The sequence below is a fragment of the Orycteropus afer genome, unplaced genomic scaffold, assembly GCF_000298275.1.
Source record: "Orycteropus afer afer isolate SDZICR_OR568_19922 unplaced genomic scaffold, OryAfe1.0 scaffold00054, whole genome shotgun sequence".
NCBI classification, from domain to species: Eukaryota; Metazoa; Chordata; class Mammalia; order Tubulidentata; family Orycteropodidae; genus Orycteropus; species Orycteropus afer.
In genome coordinates, this window is record NW_006921641.1 from 9,562,559 (window position 1) to 9,583,299 (window position 20,741).

Here is a 20,741-nt window from a genome sequence, read left to right on the forward strand (position 1 = left end):
TGAGTTGAACATTTACCTCAAGTAGATACACTCCTTGGAGAGAACAATCATGGGAGAAAGAAGGGCTGCTTATGCACAGGGAGACAGCTCAGGAGGCAGGAGAGTATGGAGGGATGGACACTGGGAAGAGGTAACTATGGGGAGGAGTGGGAGGGGAGCTGTTGCATTGTGGTAAACTGTGGTCAATGACATGAGACAAAGGGTATGTGAACTGCTGTATGGAAAGTGAATTTGCTCTGTAAATCTTTACACAAATCACAATTTAAAAAAAAGAAAGAAAGAAACAGCTTTGAGGAAGTTCTCCAGCTTTTTGGCACACTTGAACTCCACATGTACTGAAGTTGTTGTTCAACAGCTTGCCCTGCCCTGCCCTGCCAATCTTGGCATTTTTCTGGACTTGAATTAGTGGGCCTGCCATGTTGTTTGGTGCTATCAGGACTATGCCTTTTCACTTGTCGACCTTGGGTTTGTCAACCTTAGCAGTCAGTAGCTGTCTGAGTGAAGAAAAGCCTCCAGCTTCAGTGGGCCGGGAGCAAGACGCAGAGCTGAAGCCCAAGGTCAAGGGGCTTTCACCGGCCCCTAGAGCCTAGCACTTTGAACTCAGACTTCTAGCCTCCAAAAATTGTAAGAATAAATTCCTGTTTGTTGAAACCATCCCATTTATGATATTTTCTGTTAGAGCAGCACAAAGGTAACCAAAACACCATCTATCACAGATAATGCTATAAATTGATGTGTAAAATTAAGCTTGTGGCACCTAAATAAGTAAACCATACCAATGAAAAAACTATTAGCAAAATAAACCAAGAGAAGATTGATCTCAGTGTTGGCTAGATCTATACTCCAAACAAAAGGATGATTGTTCAAGTTGTACAACTGGTACCCAGGTGCCAAGAGAGCAAATGATAAGTTTAGGTAAGAGTGTTTCCCACATATCTCTGTATAATTAGAGTCAGTATAATTCATAGTCAGGTACCAGTCTTTTTGTGGACCTATGCGTTCAACACGCTTGGAATTGATAGGTCATAAGGCAGGTGTATATTTAACTGTTAAACAGTTTTCCAAAGTAGTTGTCCCCATTTTACATTCCCACCCAAAATAATTTATGATTATTATTTGATGCCACCTGAAAGAAAAAACAAAGGTTGGTCTTAATGAGAAATGAGTGGCATCCTCAAAAAACTAAAAATAGAACTACCATACAATCCAGTAATTCCATTCCTAGGTGTACACCCAAGACTTGAAAGCAGAGACTCAAAAAGATATTTGTACATCAATGTTCATTGTAGCACTCTTCATGATAGCCAAAAATGTGCAAATGATCTAAATGTCCATCAACAGGTGAATGGATAATCAAAATGTGGTACATACATACAATGGAATACTAGTCAACCAGTAGGAGAAATGAAGTCATGATACATGTTACATGGATGGAGCTTGAAGACACTATGCTGAGTAAAAAAAGTCCATGACAAAAGGATAAATATTGTAGGACCTCACTTATATAATAGGATAGGAAAAGGCAAATGTATAGAGACCAAAGCTTACTAGTGGCTACGAGGGGAAAGAAGGGGGTTAATAGTGATGGAAAAATCACATTGATTAAGGGTAGAGTTGCACAGCCCATTATTATATTAGCTGTCAATAAGTTGTACACTTGTAAAAAGTTGAATTATGTGATTGATATATTTACAATAATGAGGGGAAAAAAAAAAAAAGAAAGTAGCTGCTGAGGCTGCTTATGTACAGCCAAACACCTCATGGGATTTGATTTCTTGGTTTGGGGGTTTACGGTCATAGTTTCATGAGACATCTGTTAATTGGCCTAAGAATGTGTTTAGTGGTTCTGTTCTGTGGCATAGTACTTAGGGTCTTACAAGCTTGCAATCAACCACCCAAGGTACAAAAATTGGTCTCTATTCACCTGGAGCAACAGAAAAAGAAGGAGAGTCAGGAATGGGAAGAGGATATGGAATGTGTGGCTAATTGCCTTCATGAACAACTGCCTCCTTTGCCATGAGACTAGAACTGAATGGTGCCTGGCTACTACTACTGAACATTTTAGTCAAAGTTTCCATAGAAGAATCTTGATCAAAAGGGGGGTAATGCAGAACTGAATTTCAAAATTGCATAGACTCTAGACTTTCTGGAGCCATGAAGGCTGGAAGAACCCCGGAAACTATTGCCCTAAAATTATCTTTAAACTTTTAGCCAAAAATATCCCCTGAAGGCTTCTTAAAACCAAATAATAATTTAGCTTAACCAGTAAAAAATGCCTACCTTGAGCATTATGCTTGTTTAAGAACTATCTGTATGAGACAACAGCAACTTGAAAGATCAGGGAGCAAAAATGAGGGAAGAATCACTCAGAAAAGGAGGGTGAGAATCATTGCACAAATCTAAGAATGTAATCAATGTTATTAAATTGCACATGTTGAAACTGTTGAATGGATATATGTTCTTCTGTGTACATTTTCAACAACAAAATAAATAAATTTAGAAAAAAGGAAAAGAGAAATGAGCGGCAGTGAATAAAGAGCTTCCTAAATTATTTGGAACAGTGAAGAAAATCTGTCTGCGAGATAAAGAGCTATCTGACAACGACCCTCCAAAGACTTTGATTTTGATCATTGGTCTGGAAATAATTTTACCCACTTAGATCAAAGGTTTTCACAAAGATGATTCAAGCAAGGGCCCAAATCCCAAGAGGAGATGAATGTACATAAAGAGGCCTTCAAATGAGTTTTCACTCTAATAAATGGAGAACTTAAAGGGGAGAAGAGTCCTCCCACGTGGCTGCCTTGTTTACTGGGCCAGCCCAGCACTGTGGCAGAAATGAAACAACAGCTTGATGCCTAACACAGCTCGCCCTCAGGCACTGATTCAGCCCTTTGTTTCCCATGAGCTCTGCTTCAAATAAACAGATCAGAGAACTTTATTAATTATGCACTCTGGGGCATACACTGTGATCAGCTCCAGGCTCCACACACAGCCCCAGCAGCCACTCTTCAGTTTGCTCAAAGCAGAAGAAGCCTAAGTCCTTTCTGTTTCCGAGACACTCCTGACGCCCACACTGTTATTTTCATTGGTTGCACAGGGCACAGTAAGAGAAAATGAAGACTATAAAGTCAAAATATCAATCCAGTTGCAGTAACTTCAGAAGACGCTCCAAGATGCTCAATGCAGTATTTATCAATTAGGAAAATTAAAAATTTACAACAATGCAAAAGGCCAAAAAACAGTTAAATAAAAGCCCTTCTTCCTTATGCAGACAGTAGGAATCATGTGTTAAGAGCAGATAAATTACATTATAAGGCATTAGGGACATCTCAAGGCAGCTGGGTGTGGCCAGAAAGCCATCCTATACAGACACAGGAAAACCAAAAATCTAGAGAGGCTTCTGGGCACACCAGTAGTCAATCGTCTCCAGACAATTCAGGGGAGGATTGAGGTTTGTTCCTTGACAAACCAGTAAGTTTTCTTGGATGTGGATTGTTCTAAGTGGCCCAGCTGCCAGGTGGAAAGGAATAAACAATTACATTTGGTGGTTCAGTGGTAGAATTCTCACCTTCCATGCAGGAAACCTGGCTTTGAGTCCCAGCCAATGCACCTCATACACAGGCACCACCCATCGGTCAGTGGAACCTTGTGTGTTGCTTGTTGTTGTTGTTGTTATTTGCCGTCGAGTCGGCCCCGACTCATAGCGACCCCTCCTTGGGTTTCCGAGGCAGTATCACTACGGAAGTAGGAATGCCCAACCTTCCTTCCGAGGAGTGGCTGGTGGGTTTGAACCACCAGCCTTCTGGTTAGCAGTCAAGTGCCTTAGCCACTATGCTACAAGAGCTCCTTGTGTGTTGCTAGTATTATGCTAATTGGGTTTCAGTTGTGCTTCTAGACTAAAACAGACTAGGAAGAAAGGCCTGATGATCTACTTCTGAAAAATCATCCAATGAAAACCATATGAATCACAATGATCCAAGGTGCAACCAATCACAGGGACGGTACAGGACCAGACAGCGTTTTATTCCATTGTGCTTGGAGTCTCTATGAGTTAGGGGCTGACTCAAAGATAGCTAACACCAGCACCACCACCATGTGCCAGGCAGTGAGCCAAACACTTACCCAGCCATAACTGACTTAATACCCACAACCATTCCTGGAAGGAGATTCAACTGTCCCCCTTTCAAAGATGAACTCTGGCTCAGGGAAGTTAAGTAACTGGCAAAAGTTTCCCCAAATAAAAAGAGAAAAGCTAGGATTTAAATTCAAGTATCCCTGCTCCAAGCCTTCACTCTGAGGACAGCAAACAGAGCTTAAGAAGAGTTTAAAATGAGTGGCTGTCACACTTAGCCACAGGCAAGAGCACCATGCTCAGATTGAGTAGAGAGCTATACTTAAAAAGAAAAACACATTTATCCCCCTTGTGTTCCAATGACTAAATGGCTCTCCACTGCCCAGTTTTAGCTAGTTTTCTTCTTATGAGAAGTTAATAACAAGCCTCCTCTCGTGAAAGTATTGCCTTTCCTGAGTTCCCATAGCCCATAGTGACCAGCCTGCAGCTTCATAAGTCAGTGAGTTTTTCTGATTTTCCCCTTCCCTGCTATCTAACTCACTTCTCCAATGTGAAGGAAAGACACTCTCCATCACTAGAGCTGTGGTGGTGTTCTGTGTCACATAAACAACAAAGCATTGCATCAATTACTGTCTATTGTGTTTTTTTGAGGCCTTTCTAGCCATAGCAGGTTAGAATACACCCTTGTTATTTGCCCTTGTTACACTCTGAAGGTCACTTGTCTGCCAAGGTCTGTAATCAGCGAGCCCTTGCTTCTCTTCTACAAATGTGTCTTTTCCAGAGCCTTTTGCAATTATGCCTCATTTTTCTAGGTTTCATACAGCAAACATCTGAACAGAATTAAAAGCACAAGCACATGCAAAAATAATCCGTTTCCCAATATAGTAAACGCTGAGAAGTTCTATATTAGCACACACTGTGAGTGCTAACTGGCTGGGGCACGATTAACCTAATAGGCTTAAAGTTCCACTTGCCATCCACATCTGTCAGGACACGAGCAAAACACAGGCCTGTAATCCATGAGACTGAGGTCCCTGCCCTTCACTAATAGCGCAGGGTTCAAGACAATAGAATGACAACAGGACAACAGGCACCACTACCTCTTCTCCAGGGGGCCAGGGAAGTTGGCTTCAAGGAAAGCTGGTTTCAAGTTTAAGACATTGTGCAAATGGACTTCAAAGGATTCCGGTCTGGAAATTGCCTGGATGGACTGGTAAGACTGTCTTTTGTTTCCTTTCCAAATACAATTCTCTGAAAATTGTTAAGGTTGTGGGTGGAAGATGACTGCAAGCTGAAATAATGGGGTGCACACCTTCCCACAGTGACATTGTGAACAGTGTTGCTAAGAGTGGCATTCAGTTTTTGAAAAGGCCCAAGGTGATTCTGCCAGGGCGTCAGGTGGGCAATGAAAGATGTTCTATCCCCTTGCTGCTTAGAAGCTCTACCTGCTATGACTCTGGTGGTGAACAGCCTCAGGAACAGAGGCCAGCCGAAGAGCAGCCAAATTCTAGGTGGAACCAAACCACAGCTGGTTTTTGTCATGTCACGGGAGATCCTGCTTCTGGCAAAAGAAAAGATATGGAAGGACTGATCTTAGAAGCCAAAACCTCCTCATCACAGAGCCACATGGCTAAGAACAGTAGGTTTAAGACACAGAGCACCCATGGGTCAGAAGGGGCAACTTTTTCTAAGGAAGAGAATAAGGAAAATAATGCCCAAGAGACCTCCACATGGGAAAAGAAGCCAAAATGCCACAGGCTGTGCAAACAGGGCCATTGCTGCCAAACTGTCCTTCCTCCTCATGGGTCTGCAGGCAAAGTGGACTTTCCCGAGCTGCTGGTAAAGGCCCACCATCATGCTTACACCTACCTGCACTCCAGCCTCTCTAAATATGAAGCAATGCTGTGCATCATTCATCAGGCCACCCAGACCCAGGAGCTACTGCAGCCCATGGTTAGCTTCCTGTTGCTGTGTTTTGGTGAGGTCAACCAGATCTTGGGGGAGATCTCCAAGGATGGAGAAACACTCCTCCAGGAAGTTACGGCTGATCTAGCTTGGCCATTGAGGGAAGGAGAGCCCCAAGAGCAGCCAGATCTCCTGCAGCAGCTCCTGCAGTACACAGTCAGCAAGCTGCAGGCACTCAGTGGCATGGTGGCCTCACTCACCTGCAGCCTCCTGGAGAGCTCCAGCAGCTACTTCCACTCCACTGCAAGCCACTTGGAAAAGAAGTTGAGCATAAAGAGGGGCATGGATGAGCATCTCTCAAGGGTTTTGGGGCAACTAGAGAGCTTGGCAAGTGGCCACAGGGATCTCATGGTGCAGGGTCTCCCCTTGTGTTCTGAGGACAGTGGCATTGGTGCTGACAATGAATCTGTGAAGTCCTTGGACAAACTGAGCAAGCAACCCAGCTGGGACTTTGTGCTGGAGCCCATAGAACAGGAGCCAGTCGTTTCACCTCATGTGGAAGCCAGGCCATCAGGACATGACTGGCAGCCAAGTCCCTTCTGGATGGGTTCAGACAGACCTCAAGACTGTCCACTCTCAAGGTTTCCTATAGCAAAGGTTCAGCCAGAAGCACAGAGTGAAGCAAGAAGCCAATGTCCTTCCAACACAGGCCCAGAATGTATTCCTTCTGGGCCTTTGGGGCCAGGCAAAAGCACTCCATATGGGTCCCTTGGAATTGGGGTCCCTGTGGAAGCACACCTATCTAAAGGTTCTAGATTGATGGACACTCCATCACTCAGTGAAGATGAGGACAGCATCCCAGAGGAGGAGGAGGAAGACGAAGTTAACAGCATATGTTGGGATGCATGGCAGGACACAGCTCTACTTCCAAGGCCACAGTCTTCACCTGCTGCCCGAGAAAGCACATTTCAGCTTCATTCCAGGAGGCTTAGGAACCCCCAGACCCAGGAAATTATTCTGAAGATGAAGGAAGCAATCAGTGAAAGGATAAAATTTGTTCCCGTGCCCTCTGGGCCCCAGGACTGGGCTGAAGAGGAAGACAGGAGGATGGTAGTCCCACCAAGACCCAGCACAGTCAGTGGCAGCAGGAGGGCTCTCGTAAGGCAGAGGAGGTCCCAGTCAGAGGCGAGTCTTAAGAGCCACATGGAGGAACCCACCCTTCAGGAGCTGCAGAGAGTCCAGAGAGACCTCAGCCAGAGGCTGGAGGCATTCTACACACAGCGTCAGTGGCACAGCAAGGAGCAGATTCTAAAACCCAGACGGGCTGCTTTGTGGCCAGATAACAACTGCCGGGTGACCCCGACCAACACCATCCGCAAGCTGAAGGCATCCCTTACCAAGAACTTTAGCATTTTGCCTAGTCAGGACAAGAGCATTTTGCAGAAATGCAGTTCCCACTCTACAGGTGAGCAGCCCTGGCAGGGGACAGCTGAGCAGCATCCCAATACCACCCTGTCAGGTGAGAAGGGAAGCCAGGCTCCTGAGGCCAAGGACTGCAACACCAGAGGCCATCCCACCAGGACATCAGTCAAGAAACTGATTGAAACTTTCAGTCCTACTGATAGTCTGAGAACACTGGGGGGTTCCAAGGACTCCGAGCCAAGCCTCTGCCTCCGGAAGTGGGGGGTTCCCATCATGCCTCCCAGATTTCCCATTTACCGGGGGCTTGCCCCTTTGTATCCTAAGCCTCGCATTTCTCCAGCAGCAGGCAGAGATACACTCAATGTGGGTACAGGCTGGAGGCCCTTCGCACCTATCTTTCCCCCTCTGCTTACAGCAGAAGCCTCCAAGAGTGAGGACATCAATGGTGAGTCAGAGGAGGACCCAGAGCATCTCCCTCCACCACCTCCAGAAATCCTGATGGACAAATCATTCACTTCTCTGGAGCCCCCAGAAAGCAATGAGCCAGCAAGGAGCTCCCCTGAAGGGACCAGCATGCCAGAGCTGGAAGAGGTTAGCCCTGGCAGGAGAACTTGGGCTTCCCCAAAGCTGAGAGCCTCCATGAGCCCCATTGACTTGCTGCCGAGCAAGGGCACCGCCAGCCCCACCAGACCCTGCAGCACAGGGCCAGGGAGCAGCAAGAGCAGCTGCAATCCCAGAAAGCTTACCTTGAACTTGAACCACCCACAAGACACCAGCCAAGACCCAGAGGTGGAGGGTGGGACTCAGAGTCAGGCACAAGCAGAGAAGGTTACAAGTCTCTGCAAGCCTCCCCAGACGGCATTACCTTGGCAAAACTCCAGCCACACATCTGGGCAAAAACAGGACCTCAGAACCCAGCCTAGCCAGGCCTCAAGGCAAATCCAAGACAGAAGCCCTATGGTGGTCAGGAAGGCCTCTCCCACAAGGGCACCCCATGCTGAGAAGAGACACCCGAGCCTGCCCTCCTTCCACAAGCCTGCCCAACCAAGTCTCCCCGTTGTGCATAAGTCTCCCAGTCCACCACTTAGCACTGGAACTATGAGCACCCCAGTTAGTCCCAGGGTGCTAAGCCCACCAACTGTGAAGAAACGAATGTCCCCACCACCCCAGCACAAGCTGTCCAGCCCTCCCCCAGTGAGCCCACCTGTTCAGCACAAGGTCTCCAGCCCTCCTACCCAGAGCAGAGAAGCAAGTTCCCCTTCCTCTGGTCAGTCTCCTTCCCCACCAGTGTCTCCCTCTCAAGGGCGCAAAGAACCAGGAGATTCTGAAGACAGTCCAGCAGCCATGGCTAAAGTATCTGGGAATACATGTTCCATATTCTGTCCAGCTACCTCCTCTCTGTTTGAAGCTAAGTTGCCACTCTCAAGAGCCCACCCACTGACCCCACCATCTCTACCATCAGAGGCTGGGGGCCCTCTCTGGACACCAACAGGGTGCTGGAGAAGCAGGTACAGGCCACGACTGAGGATGGAGTCACAGAGGAGGGTGGCTCTGTGTGCCCTCAATCCTCAGCCGTTCATCAGAAGGACAGCTTCAGACCGCCAGCCGGGCATCCGGCTGCGGCTGCCTGTCTCTGGCTACAGCAGTGCAGCTACTGAAGCCCAGCTCAGCCAATGCAGGTAAGGAGCATCTGCAAGCACCACCCTGCAGTTAGTTGAAATAGAGGAGAACAGAGCAAATGGGCCCTAGGGTCTTCTGGGTCAGTAGTAGCTCTGGTGGCGTAGTGCCTAAGGCATTTGACTGCTAATCAGATGGTTGGCAGCTCAAACCCACCAGCCACTCTGTGGAAGGAAGACTGGGCAATCCACTCCTGTAAAGATTTACCACCTCTGAAACCCAAAACTGCTCGCTATGAGTTAGAATCGACTCAATGACAGTGTGTTTGGTTTGGAGTTAGTTTTCAAACTGTGCTGCAAGAAAAGAGGCAACTAGGAAAAGGAGGTCCAGGGAATGGAGTCTTGATCTCCCCACTTCAACCACGAGCAGCTATGCTTTTACTAGTTCCATATTTTGGGTTTCTGAGAAAGATTTGCATTGAAAAGAGTTTCTACTATATTGAAAATAACCTTTAAAGCAGTCAGGTTAGTTCAAAACAATCAAGTTAGTCTACTCCCTCCTCCTTTATTTTACAGATAGGGAAATAGGTGAAGTGACTTATCCTGATGGTTAACTTGCTATCACCTTGTCAACCATTCTGAACCCACACCCACTACCAGAGTCAATTCCAACTCACAGTGACCCTACAGGACAGAGCAGAATTGCCCTATTAGGATTTCCAAGGCTATAAATCTTTACATAAGGAGACTGCCTCATTTTTCTCCGACAGAGTAGCTGGTGGGTTTGAACCACTGACCCTTCAGTTAACAGCCTAATGCTTCGACCACAGCACCACCAGAGCTCCCATCCTGAACCAGCAGCCTGATTTCTGTTGTGGCTGGTTTATTAAAGTAGAACACCATATAGGGTAGAAGTTCTTAAGCATTTTGATCTCAAAACTCCTTTAAGCTCTTAGAATTCGAGAACCTAAAAGAGTTTCTATTTATGTGCGTTAAACCAAAACCAAAACCAAACTCACTGCTGACGAGTCAGATCTGACTCATAGCAACCCCTCCTTGGGTTTCCAAAGCAGTATCACTAAGGAAGTAGATTGCCCAGTCTTCCTTCCGAGGAGTGGCTGGTGGGTTTGGACTGCCAGCCTTCTAGTTAGCAGTCAAATGCCTTAGGCACTATGCCACCAGAGCTCCCTGTGAGTTAAACCTATCAATTTTTGCTATAGTCAATATTTATTAATTAATTAATTTTAAGAAAACAAATATAAACCCATTATGTGTTAACATAAATAACATACTCTTATGAAAAAAAAATGTTTAAAAAAATTAATAGAGTGGAAATGTCTTACATTTTTGCAAATCTCTTTAGTGTCTGTTTTAATAGAAGGGAACTAAAGTCTCATATCTTCTTCTGCAGTCCATCTGTTGATATCCCATGTCATGTAGACTCTGGAAAACTCCACTCTACATTCACGATAGAAAGAGAGTAAAAAAACAAATATCTTACTATGAAAACCCTATGGAACGACACTTCTACTCTGACACTCGTGGAGTCCAATGACTCAGATTCAGTTCAATGGCAACAAGTGATGGTGGTGGATTATGATAACAATAGTTTTGACCTCCTGGAAGCCCTGAAAGTGTCTTGAGGATACCCAGGGGCTTGCAAACCATGCCCTGAGGCATGGCATGTAAATGGTTGGCTTCTCCACATCCCCAAGCATCTAGCCCCATTTGTCCTCCAACCTAATCTGGTCTCTGCCTCCCCACCAGATGTTACAGGGTAAAAACGAGAGTCTTCATGAAGGCTAAGCATCAGAATACAGGCTGCAGGTGCCATCCTTGCCTTTGGTAGACTGATTTCCTAGTGCACTTTTCTCATCAGGGGCACTTGCCCAGCCATACACACAGGCCTGGGCATTGGCGTGTGGGTCCAAGGATCGCCATTGCTCCAGCCATTGAAAGAAGGGGCCACATGTTCAAGTGGTTATTTCACAGAATACGTGTGTGAAACTGTGCTTTTTCTGGAATTCTGGCTTGGGGAACAAAAATGTACATTTGAGCCTGTCAGAGAGGAACTCTTATCAATATGTCTTGATACCAGATCAGACAAAGCTCAATCAACAGCAGCCCCTGCTATCTTTGGGTTGCCCTTGCATTAATCTGCAGTTAATTTCTGCCAGAGGTGATATGTGTTGCATACTTCACAGTCCGCTGAGGCACAAATGGTAATTTTTTACCAAGTACTCAGCAGACAATTTAACTAAAGATATTATTTAAGGAAAGTTGTACATTATTATAGTTATATAATCTTCCCCAGCCACTTGATATAAATGAAATATTGATTATTTTTTATAAGAATCTTAACGTAACATCGCTCTTTTCTTAAATCTAAAATGAGCTTCCCATAGTGCAGTGGTCTTCATCTAAAAACCTCTATAAATGTTAGTGCATTATTCCTTACACCAGCCACTTACTCAGTTATTAGATTTCTTAAACAGTGCCCTTCAGGAGAAGAGCTTGCGAGAACAGGGACAATAAAGCGACATTAATTAAAAACACTAACATTTTAAAACAGTAGGAGCAATAATAAAGTAACATAAAATTGTTCAAGAAGAAAATAATGCCCTTCTCTCAGGCTTCTCCTCAGAATAGGGCAGTCTAAAAGGTTATTTTATGTCCTGAATCTCAATACTTGGTAGGAAGGGGGGCTTTCCATTGGGGGTGTAAGGGAGGACCTGTAACTTTAGAAAAGAGGATTATTCACAAACAGGAGCCTCACCAAGGTTAGTGTGGGAGTTCACATAATGATACCCATTCCCTGGGCTCTGAGAAGACCACCTCTCTAAACCATCCCAAACTGTGTGCACATGATGGGAAAATGCTCGTTCCTCAGCCTCCCCATCCCCCAGGTGTAAATTTGACATCTAGGAACAGAAGCTTATCAGCTGTGGGCATTTTTTGCCATCCTGTGTATGGAGAAGCAGCACCAGGGAACTGGGCATGGTTTCCCCAAGACTCTGCAGCAAGCCAAGGCCAAAGAGCCAGAAACTGCTTAGAAAAGGGTTGTTTCCCCAAGCAGGGACTTGCAACCACAACCACCTCATCTCACAGCTCTGAGGCAGGCTTGCAGGGGAAGCTGTGTTCTGCACCTGGCATTAATTCCCTTCTGGTCACCCCATGCCAAGCCTGAGCCCCTTTTTTTAAGGGGAATAAAAGGATGATTTTATATCCTCCTGATCTTGGGTCCCTGGAGATTGGAAACGGTCCTCTGAGGCTTATCCAGGAAGCTCAATTACTAAGCTACAACTGTTATTTATGTGTTGAATCCCCTAGTCGAGATATCAGTCTCTAGGTCTCAGGATGTTGGGAACTGTGGGTGTTCAAGAAGAGAGAGGTCACCTTTCTCCCCTAAATACAGTGCTTACCAGCCTTTGCCTGGACAGGACTGCTCAGTCAGAAGCTCTCTGAAGCAACCCCCTGCTAATTTAATTTCCTGGACCAAGAGTGGCCAGGAGGCCAGTGGGTGGGCAGCCTGCTTCCCAAGCCATTCTGGGAACAGGCAGTATCATAGCCACATTGTGGCAACTGGTAAAATCAAGCTTCAGGTGCCCACCTTTGTATGACTTGGGGGTCCCTAATGTCCTTTCCGGGAGCTCTGGTAGCATAGTGGCTAAGGCAATTGACTGCTAACCAGAAGGCTGGCGGTTCAAACCCACCAGCCACTCCTCGGAAGGAAGATGGGGCAATCTACTTCCGTAGTGATACTGCCTCGGAAACCCAAGGAGGGGTCACTATGAGTCAGGTCTGACTCGACAGCACATAACAACAACAACAATAATGTCCTTTCCAGGTGTGGCTTTCTGTGAATTCTATAAAGCAACACCATAGTGACAGCTAACCATTCACTGAGCACTTATTACATACCAGTTAGTATGCTAAGGGTTTTACATGCTTCATCCAACGCTGTTATCTATGAGTACCCTGTGAAATGGGTACTATTTATATTTCCATTTACAAATATGAAAGCTGATGCTCAGAGAGATTACATGATAAAAATCACATAGCTGGTAAGTGGAAGAGCCAGGGCGTAAACCCAGGCAGCCAGACTCCAACCTCCACCCAGGAATCACCAGCATGTAACCAAGAGTGGCTTTCTGAGCTGGTCCTCCCTTCTAGCCGAGGCCTGCTGTATGCTTGTGCTCACTCTCCACTCTGCATTCCCAGAGCCTGCCCATCACACTGAGGCTCATCTGCGGGTGTCCTCCCCTCTGTGCAAAGCCCCTCCCGAGCTCCACCACACGGGAGCTTGGCAGCTGGGAAGCTCTGTTCTAGGCAAACTCTGGATCTGGGCTCCCCCAAGAAGTTCCCATTTTCTCCATTCAGGAACAGGGTGGCGAATGAGTAAAACGGGGCTTTTGTGTGTGTATGTTTTGTTTTTTAATCAATTCAAGTAGCTAAGCCCAGCCCTTTATTAAACAAGACGTGTTTTTAAAACAAAATAAAGGCCCAGCTCCCACAGCTCCTGGGGGAGTTGCTTTGTTCAAGCAGCAGGATCCTGGGCATCAGGGAAAAGAGCACAACTCAACCTGTCAACCAAAACAACCTCGAGGTTGGTCCCCACAGTGCCCAGCCACAGCAGGCAGACAACAAGGACAGCAGCCTTCAGTGCCACCTGATACAGAAAGGCAGACTCCCCAGCACCCAGGGTTCACTGGCCTGTGGATGAGGGAGAAATGAGGAGAGACTGTGAGCAGGGGGATGGAGATGGGGAAGGGGCGCCGGAAGGAACAGCAGGGAAGAGTGTTTCATCTATACCTGTCTTCTCTTGGCAGCAGCAGTGAGAGCCCCAGGAAGGGTGCTGAGCCTTGGAGCAGCCCCTGTGGCCCAGAACTGAAGCAAAGACATGCTTCTCCCCCAGAGCTCTATGTGCTGGGCCATGGGCTGCAGCCGGAGGACAAGCACCAACATCAGCCAGAAGCACAGGCCCAGCGGGAAGAGGCAGCCTGACTGCTCAGCCGGCAGAGTTACACTGATGCCAGTCATGCCAGAAGGCAAAGGGTGACCACTAAGCGCCAAGGCAAACCACACTTTTATGGAAAGACCTGCAGGTGCGCTGCTGGTGGGTCTGCTGAGACTGGCCATGCAAGCCAAGCAGATGGGACTTTGAAGCAATCATTTCCATTCCTAGTACCTGATTGGCCTTGGGGTTCAAAGGTTAACCATAACTTTAAACCCCCACAATGACACTCTTTAGTCCTCCAAGTGTTGGCCTTAACTTAAAGGAGAAAAAAAAAAAAAATAACCTTATTTATTGCATGCTTGATGGGCCAGATATTTTCCTTGTGGTTTTATTGTTCTTAGTTGTCATCAAGTCAGTTCTGACACATGGCGACCGTAAGTGTAACAGAACAAACGTTACCCAGCTCTGCGCTGTCTTCATGACTGTTGGTATGTTTGAGCCCATTGTTGTAGCTATTGGGCCAATCCATCTGATTGAAGGTCTCCCTCATTTTTGTTTTCATTGGCTCTCCACTTTACCTACTATGATGTACTTTTCTAGCAATTGGCCTTTCCTATGTGAGCTCCATTAAATCATTTAATTCTCACAATAATGGATGAAGTAGATGTCATTCTCCCATTCTGCAGATAAAAAAACTGAGGGAGGTTGGGGTGGGGGGGAAGCTAAGTGTCTTGCCCAAGATCACACAGCTAGGAAGAGAATAGAGCAAACATTTGAGCAGGTGTGTCTGTCTCAGTCTATCCTCTTTCAACAGCATTTCATTTCTAATGACTCTCATCACTTAGCCTGTCTAAAGCACTCATAGATGTACCAGTAGTTGCAAAGTTCTGTTTTGTTTTCTAAGGTTAAACGGTGGTTCTGCATTGACTTCCCCATTAAGGGCTTTGTGTATCCAGAGATAAGAAGACTGAGCTGGAATTCACTCAGCCCTACTCACCCTCCCCAGTCTACTTCCCAAACCCTGCTCCAGTTCACAGCCTGCAGCCATGCTTCCTCTCAGTCTAAACATGCTCAAATGCTCTCTCTGCCCTACGCATCTACATGCTTCTAGGACTGAGTAGGCACAACGAAGCCTCCCAAACAAGGCGCCTATTCTCTGCACGCTGTGGATGCTAGCGCTCTCAAGGGTGGTGTGGGTAAGGCACATGCTCCTGCATGCCAGTTTCCTTGGCCCAGCTTCATTCCCACATCATCTGCAGAACTTTGCTGGAGTAGAAATCAAAGTGAAGAACAGTCATTCATGCCAAAGACTTGCTTCTGCCAGTGAGCTAGATATTTGCTGTGGATCTTGGAATTTTTCCACCAAAGGCTGTGGAGTGCTTCTATTTAGAAAAGAATATGCAGTAATTGGGTGATTCAATGGCTGCTCAGTGCATTGTCAAAGACAAAAATTCTCACCCACAAGATGAAGCTAAGGGCCACCCTTCAGATCTGCTGCAAAGCTGATTTTTTTTTTTTTTTTAATTTGGGCAAATTATGGATCTTAAATCCATTTTTTGAAATGGAACACAGGCTTAAGATCATAGTCTTAGAAACCATACTACCTCCCTCAGGAACAGGCTATGCTCCAAACAAATGAACCCCACCTTAACTTCTCCAGTTATTTAAAAAGGGTGACAGGAATGATCTCTTTAAAGCACCTCAAAGAAGAGTTGATTAAACTAAGCGGGGGCCACACCCACTCCTATATTATCAAATGTCTGCACGCATCACCTGTCTATCCTTCAGTTGCTCAGACTCTGCACCAATCCACAGAGCAATGCTCAGGCCGGAGCAGGACAAATGAGGGCCAAGCCACACCCATGCAGCTACAGGCAGTGAAATGAATTCCAGCTTCCCAGGGTTAGCCAGGCCTGGGAGAGTGTGAGAACAGCCAGGCTTAGGAAACTTGTCTGACAGAGATCTGGGCTTTCTTTCTGAATAGCTAGACAGACAGCCTGGGTATTGAGGGAGTGGGTCCTGGGGAAGTCACACCACTGAGAAAGCAGGGAGCAAACAGTGTAGAGAAATCCAGCTCCAAGGTGCTTCAGGGAAAACTGGTCAGAAAGAGGGCCCCATCCTGTGCTAGGGTTTGGGGAGGATTCCAGGCCTAGAGGTCCAAAGTCAGGCACACAGTCAATGAACCAGGATCCAGTATGAGGATGTAACCACAGGGACAAAAAATCTTTGGTTCCTGGATAATGGTGTCATTAGGGGGATATGGAGGGTGGGGACCAAGCCCCTGACATTGTCAGAGGGGATGACCCCAAAATGGCCTGAAGGTCAGCAGCAATGTGGCAGGCCAGCACTACATAGGGAGGGCCACCAAGGCAGTGGCATCTCTAGGGTTGGTATCACCTGTCACCCAGTGTGGTAACTGATTCTCACCCCTCCCTCTACCACCACCACCCCTACCACAATCCCTACCACCCATCCCCCACTCCCCACCCCACCTCTCACACCCCAGCCCCCATCGGTGAGGGTTTGGGTGGGTGGGCTGTCGTACCCACCATTGGACAGAGAGAAGCATCTCTGCCTTGCCCAATGGAAGAGGAGAGGAGCTGTGTGGAGGGGGGGTGGCACCATGAGTTACTGCACTGGGTAACACAAGCCTAGTGACGTCACTATTCCTGGAGGCCAGAATATGACTCTGGAGCAGTGCAGCAGTGTGGAGAAGTGAGGCTGAGTCACTAGCCAGGCTCCCTCCTGAAAGGGCCCATCCTGGATCTTGGGGGCAGGTTTGAATGTATAGGCAGTGGCTGAGTGCACTCAGCTGTGGTGATAAGAGCTGGAAGTGGGCTTCTGGGAGCCAGGCAGCTTATTACATCATAGAGGGATCAGCATCTGGGAGAATCTGGCAGGAACCACTGCTGTCCTCCATGAGCATCATGGCAGGAGGCTCTGTGGGACTAGCGATTGCAAGCAAGGCTAACCAGCAGTGGGAAACATCCATCCTTCCCAGGCTACAGGCAGTAGCTGACAGTACAGCAGTTTCTGGGATTCCTACCATCCAGCCATGAAGCAGTGCACTATCCCTCCTCCTCCTCTGGAGGACTTTTACGTTTATTGAGCACCTACAGTGTGCCAGGATACTGCTATATGTCCCCATACACAATTCAGTGAGAGGTCCCAGTTGCCTCCATGCCCAGGCAGCAGAACACTGAGCTGGTTTAGCCCTTGTGTTGCCCAAGGACCCAAAGGCTCTCACCTAAGTGAGAGATAGCTCAGAAGGTAGGAACGCATGGGAAAGAAGGACCTAGAGAAAAGGTAATCACAGGGAGGGAGTGGGAAGAGAGCAGTTACACTGTGGGGATTGCAATCAATGTCACGAAACAAAATGTGTATCAATTGTTGAGTGGGAAATGAATTTGCTCTATAAACTTTCATCCAAATCACAGCTGAAAGAAAAAAAAGATAAACTTTTCCAGGGCAGGTGGGCAGGGGTTGCCAAGGGCAAGGGCCTAAGAGCCAATAAGGGTCAAGGAAGAAGCAATGCTGAGCAGGTACAGGAGCAGGTGGGTCAAAGATGTGGGGGACTTTAGGGAGTGAGGGAGCGCTACCACACCAGACTTCACTCAAATTAGGTGTGAATTAGACTTTGTACAAAAGAACTTAAATCAACCACTACTGAACAGTTTTGTAGCAGCAACTCAGTTTCCTGTCTCCTGGAGATTAGGCCTTTCTGCAAATCCATGTCTGTGGTTCTGCCTTGGAGAGCATATTGGCAGTGGCTGTGAGGTACAAGCCTCACTTCATAGGGGCTCAGAAGGGCCGCACTGCCCACCCTCTTTCCTCCACCAGAGAACCTGTCCTTGCTGGACAAAACCTACTTCCCTTGCTCGAGGAGAAAAGAGGGCAGTCTTTTTTTTTTTTTTTAAATTAATTAATTAAGCCACTGGACCCAATCCATCAAGAACTCATGAGTCTACATCTTTTCTTCACAGAACTAGAAGCCAAGAAGGGAAGTTGAATCTAAAGACAAAGGGGAGCCCCTTGACAGGAGTTCAGTTGAAGGGGTGCATATTAAACCCAGGAGTCCCTGGGTGGTCCAAATAGTTAACATGCTCCAGTGCTACTGATAGGTTAGAAGTTCCAGTCCACTCATAGGTCCCTTGGAACAAAGGCCTGGCAATCTATGTACAAAAACTATCAACCATCAAAAACCCTATGGAGCACAGTTCTACCCTGACATACATGGAGTCTCCATGAGTCAGTCGACTCAGTGGTAACTGGTATGATGTATTAAACCCATATTCTTATTCAGGCCAAGTGCTTTCTGGATGTGTACAGCCACCTTCCTCTTGAGGCCCCCAGAACTGCAAAGAAAGAAACGCTCAGCTTTTTATCTAACACTAGTAATATAGCAGAGCTCTGCCCCAGGGGAAAAACACAATTTTCTGGTACCATCAAAAGGATTCATGGAGAAAAAAGAAAATACAATATTCTGGCAGAACACTGATAGCTTTTTGCAAGTATAAATACAGTCTTCAAGATGAAGCATAACATGCTTCCGTAGCTTGGGTCTGTGCCACTGTTTACTACAAGCAGCATCTTTTTTTCTCCCTTGCATCATATACACAATTTAGAACCTAAAATAATCCATGTTGATAGAAAACACAGGGAAGACAGATCAAAGAGACTTTTCTTTCATTGTGAAGAGCTGGTGTTTGACAAGACTTGCCTCATAAAGCCTGTAATGTGAATGAAAGGGATTTTGAGAAATACATTATTTTTCTAAAATAAATCAGTGTTTTGCATGTACCAGGGGAGCCAAGGCAGTGAATTGTAAGTGTCAACATGTTTGTCAATTGATCATCTGGTTGAGTGCTTACAGGCTGCCAAGCACCCACTACATCTTCCAAAGGAAATCTTTTCAAAGGTAATATATTTTTAAGTAGCCCCACATCAAAGATTCTGTTGAACGGCCATAAAGTAAATGCATTCTCAGCTTATATTAACAGAACACGTTATACTGCACTATCGTTTACTCCCTGTGCCTACCTGAAGTTTAAATAAAGTTCCATCAATCCACCTAGATGTTTTTATGAAATGTAATTAAAGATGCATTGCACACGCAGAGGAGCAAACAGTTAATTCACTCCATGCTCTAATTCAATTTTATGGAGGACTCTGGACACTGCTGGCTTGATTACACTCAGAGACTTCACAAAGTAACTTCCCTGGTTTTCTGTAGACCATGTATCAGGTGACCATAGAATTCTACTGATCTAGAAACCAGGTTTTGAATACTATAATTCCAGAATCCCTGGAGTCTAACACACAAGCCAACAACCTTTAGGCCTGGAGAGTGATGGTATTAATAACCCACTGCCATCGAGTGTATCCCAACTCATAGAAATCCCCATTGGGTTTCCACGGCAGTAAATCTTTACAAAAGTAGATAGCTCCATCTTTCTTCCACAGAGAGGGTGATGGGTTTGAACCACCAACCTTCTGGTTAGCAGGCAAATGGCTTAGGCACTACACCACCAGAGCTCCTTATGGTATTAATTAAACCAAAAAGACCAAACTCACTGCCATCGAGTCAATTCTGACTCATAGTGACCCCCATTGGGTTTCTGAGGCTATAAATCTTTAGTAGATAACCCAGTCTTCCCTCTGCAGAGCACCTGGTGGGTTTGAACCACTGACCTTATCCAAATGCCTTATCCACTATGACACAAAAGCACCCTTACAGTATTAATGTTGTTGTTATATGCCATCGAGCCAGACCCGACTCATAGCGACCCCTCCTTGGGTTTCCGAAGCAGTATCACTACGGAAGTAGATTGCCCAGCCTTTCTTCCGAGGAGTGGCTGGTGGGTTTGAACCACCAACCTTCTGGTTAGCAGTCAAATGCCTTAGGCACTATGCTACCAGAGCTCCTATGGTATTAATAGGGCTAAGTTAATGCTCATAGATAAACCTGATGGACTGTATTTGGAGGAAATGGAAGAGAGAAGAGCAAAAATGGAAAAGGAGGAGAAAGGAAGGAGGGATGGGTAAACGTGATGGTCACTCATAGGAGCCAGAGTTTACCACACTCCTTCTATGGTCAGAAAGAGGGGACAGGAGACTGAGTCCTAACACCTGCACTGCCTGGCTCTGTGACCTGGCTTTTATGGCCCTGTTTCTTCATTTATAAAACAGTAATAGTACTGCCAGTCTACTCATCCTGCCATCTGGAAGACACAGGCATATCTGTCTTTTTCTTTTTAAATTTTTATTGTAATTTGGTGAAAGTTTACAGAGAAAATTCATTTTCCATATGGCAGTTCATACACATTTTGTCTCATGACATTGACTACAATTCCCCACAATATAGCAGCTCTCTTTCTACTTCCTCCCTGTAGTTACCTCTTCCCTGTGTCCTTCCCTCCCATATCCTCCTGCCCCCTGAGCTATCACCCCGTAAAAACACTACCCTTCTGTTCTCGCATGATTGATTGCTCCAAGGAGTGTTGTTGTTGTTGTCATGTGCCGTCGAGTCGGACCCAACTTATAGCAACCCCTCCTTGGGTTGCCAAGGCAGTATCACTATGGAAGTAGATTGCCCAACCTTCCTTCCGAGGAGTGGCTGGAGAGTTTGAACCACCAGCCTTCTGGTTAGCAGTCAAGTGCCTTAGGCACTATGCTATCAGAGCTCCCCCAAGGAGTGTATGTACCTGATATAATTGTTCATCCCATATGCCTGTCTATTGTTTGGCTGGAAGTCACAGGAGTGAGTTCA

The 20,741-nt window shown here is 46.3% G+C and overlaps 1 protein-coding gene across 1 annotated transcript; it reads left to right on the plus strand.

Moving 5' to 3' along the window:
• The first annotated feature begins 5,371 nt into the window (after positions 1-5,371).
• Positions 5,372-14,019, plus strand: PCARE (photoreceptor cilium actin regulator). The gene is made up of 2 exons (XM_007938895.1): positions 5,372-9,078; positions 13,845-14,019. Exons 1-2 carry the CDS (start codon positions 5,372-5,374, stop codon positions 14,017-14,019), a joined length of 3,882 nt encoding a protein of 1,293 aa, XP_007937086.1.
• Positions 14,020-20,741: the final 6,722 nt, after the last annotated feature.

Excerpts from the sequence above, each read along its gene's own strand:
- PCARE (XM_007938895.1), top strand. The coding sequence starts at position 5,372 with ATGGGGTGCACACCTTCCCACAGTGACATTGTGAACAGTGTTGCTAAG. Across the intron at positions 9,079-13,844 it reads GCCCAGCTCAGCCAATGCAG|CAGCAGTGAGAGCCCCAGGA; the intron begins GTAAGGAGCATC and ends TTCTCTTGGCAG.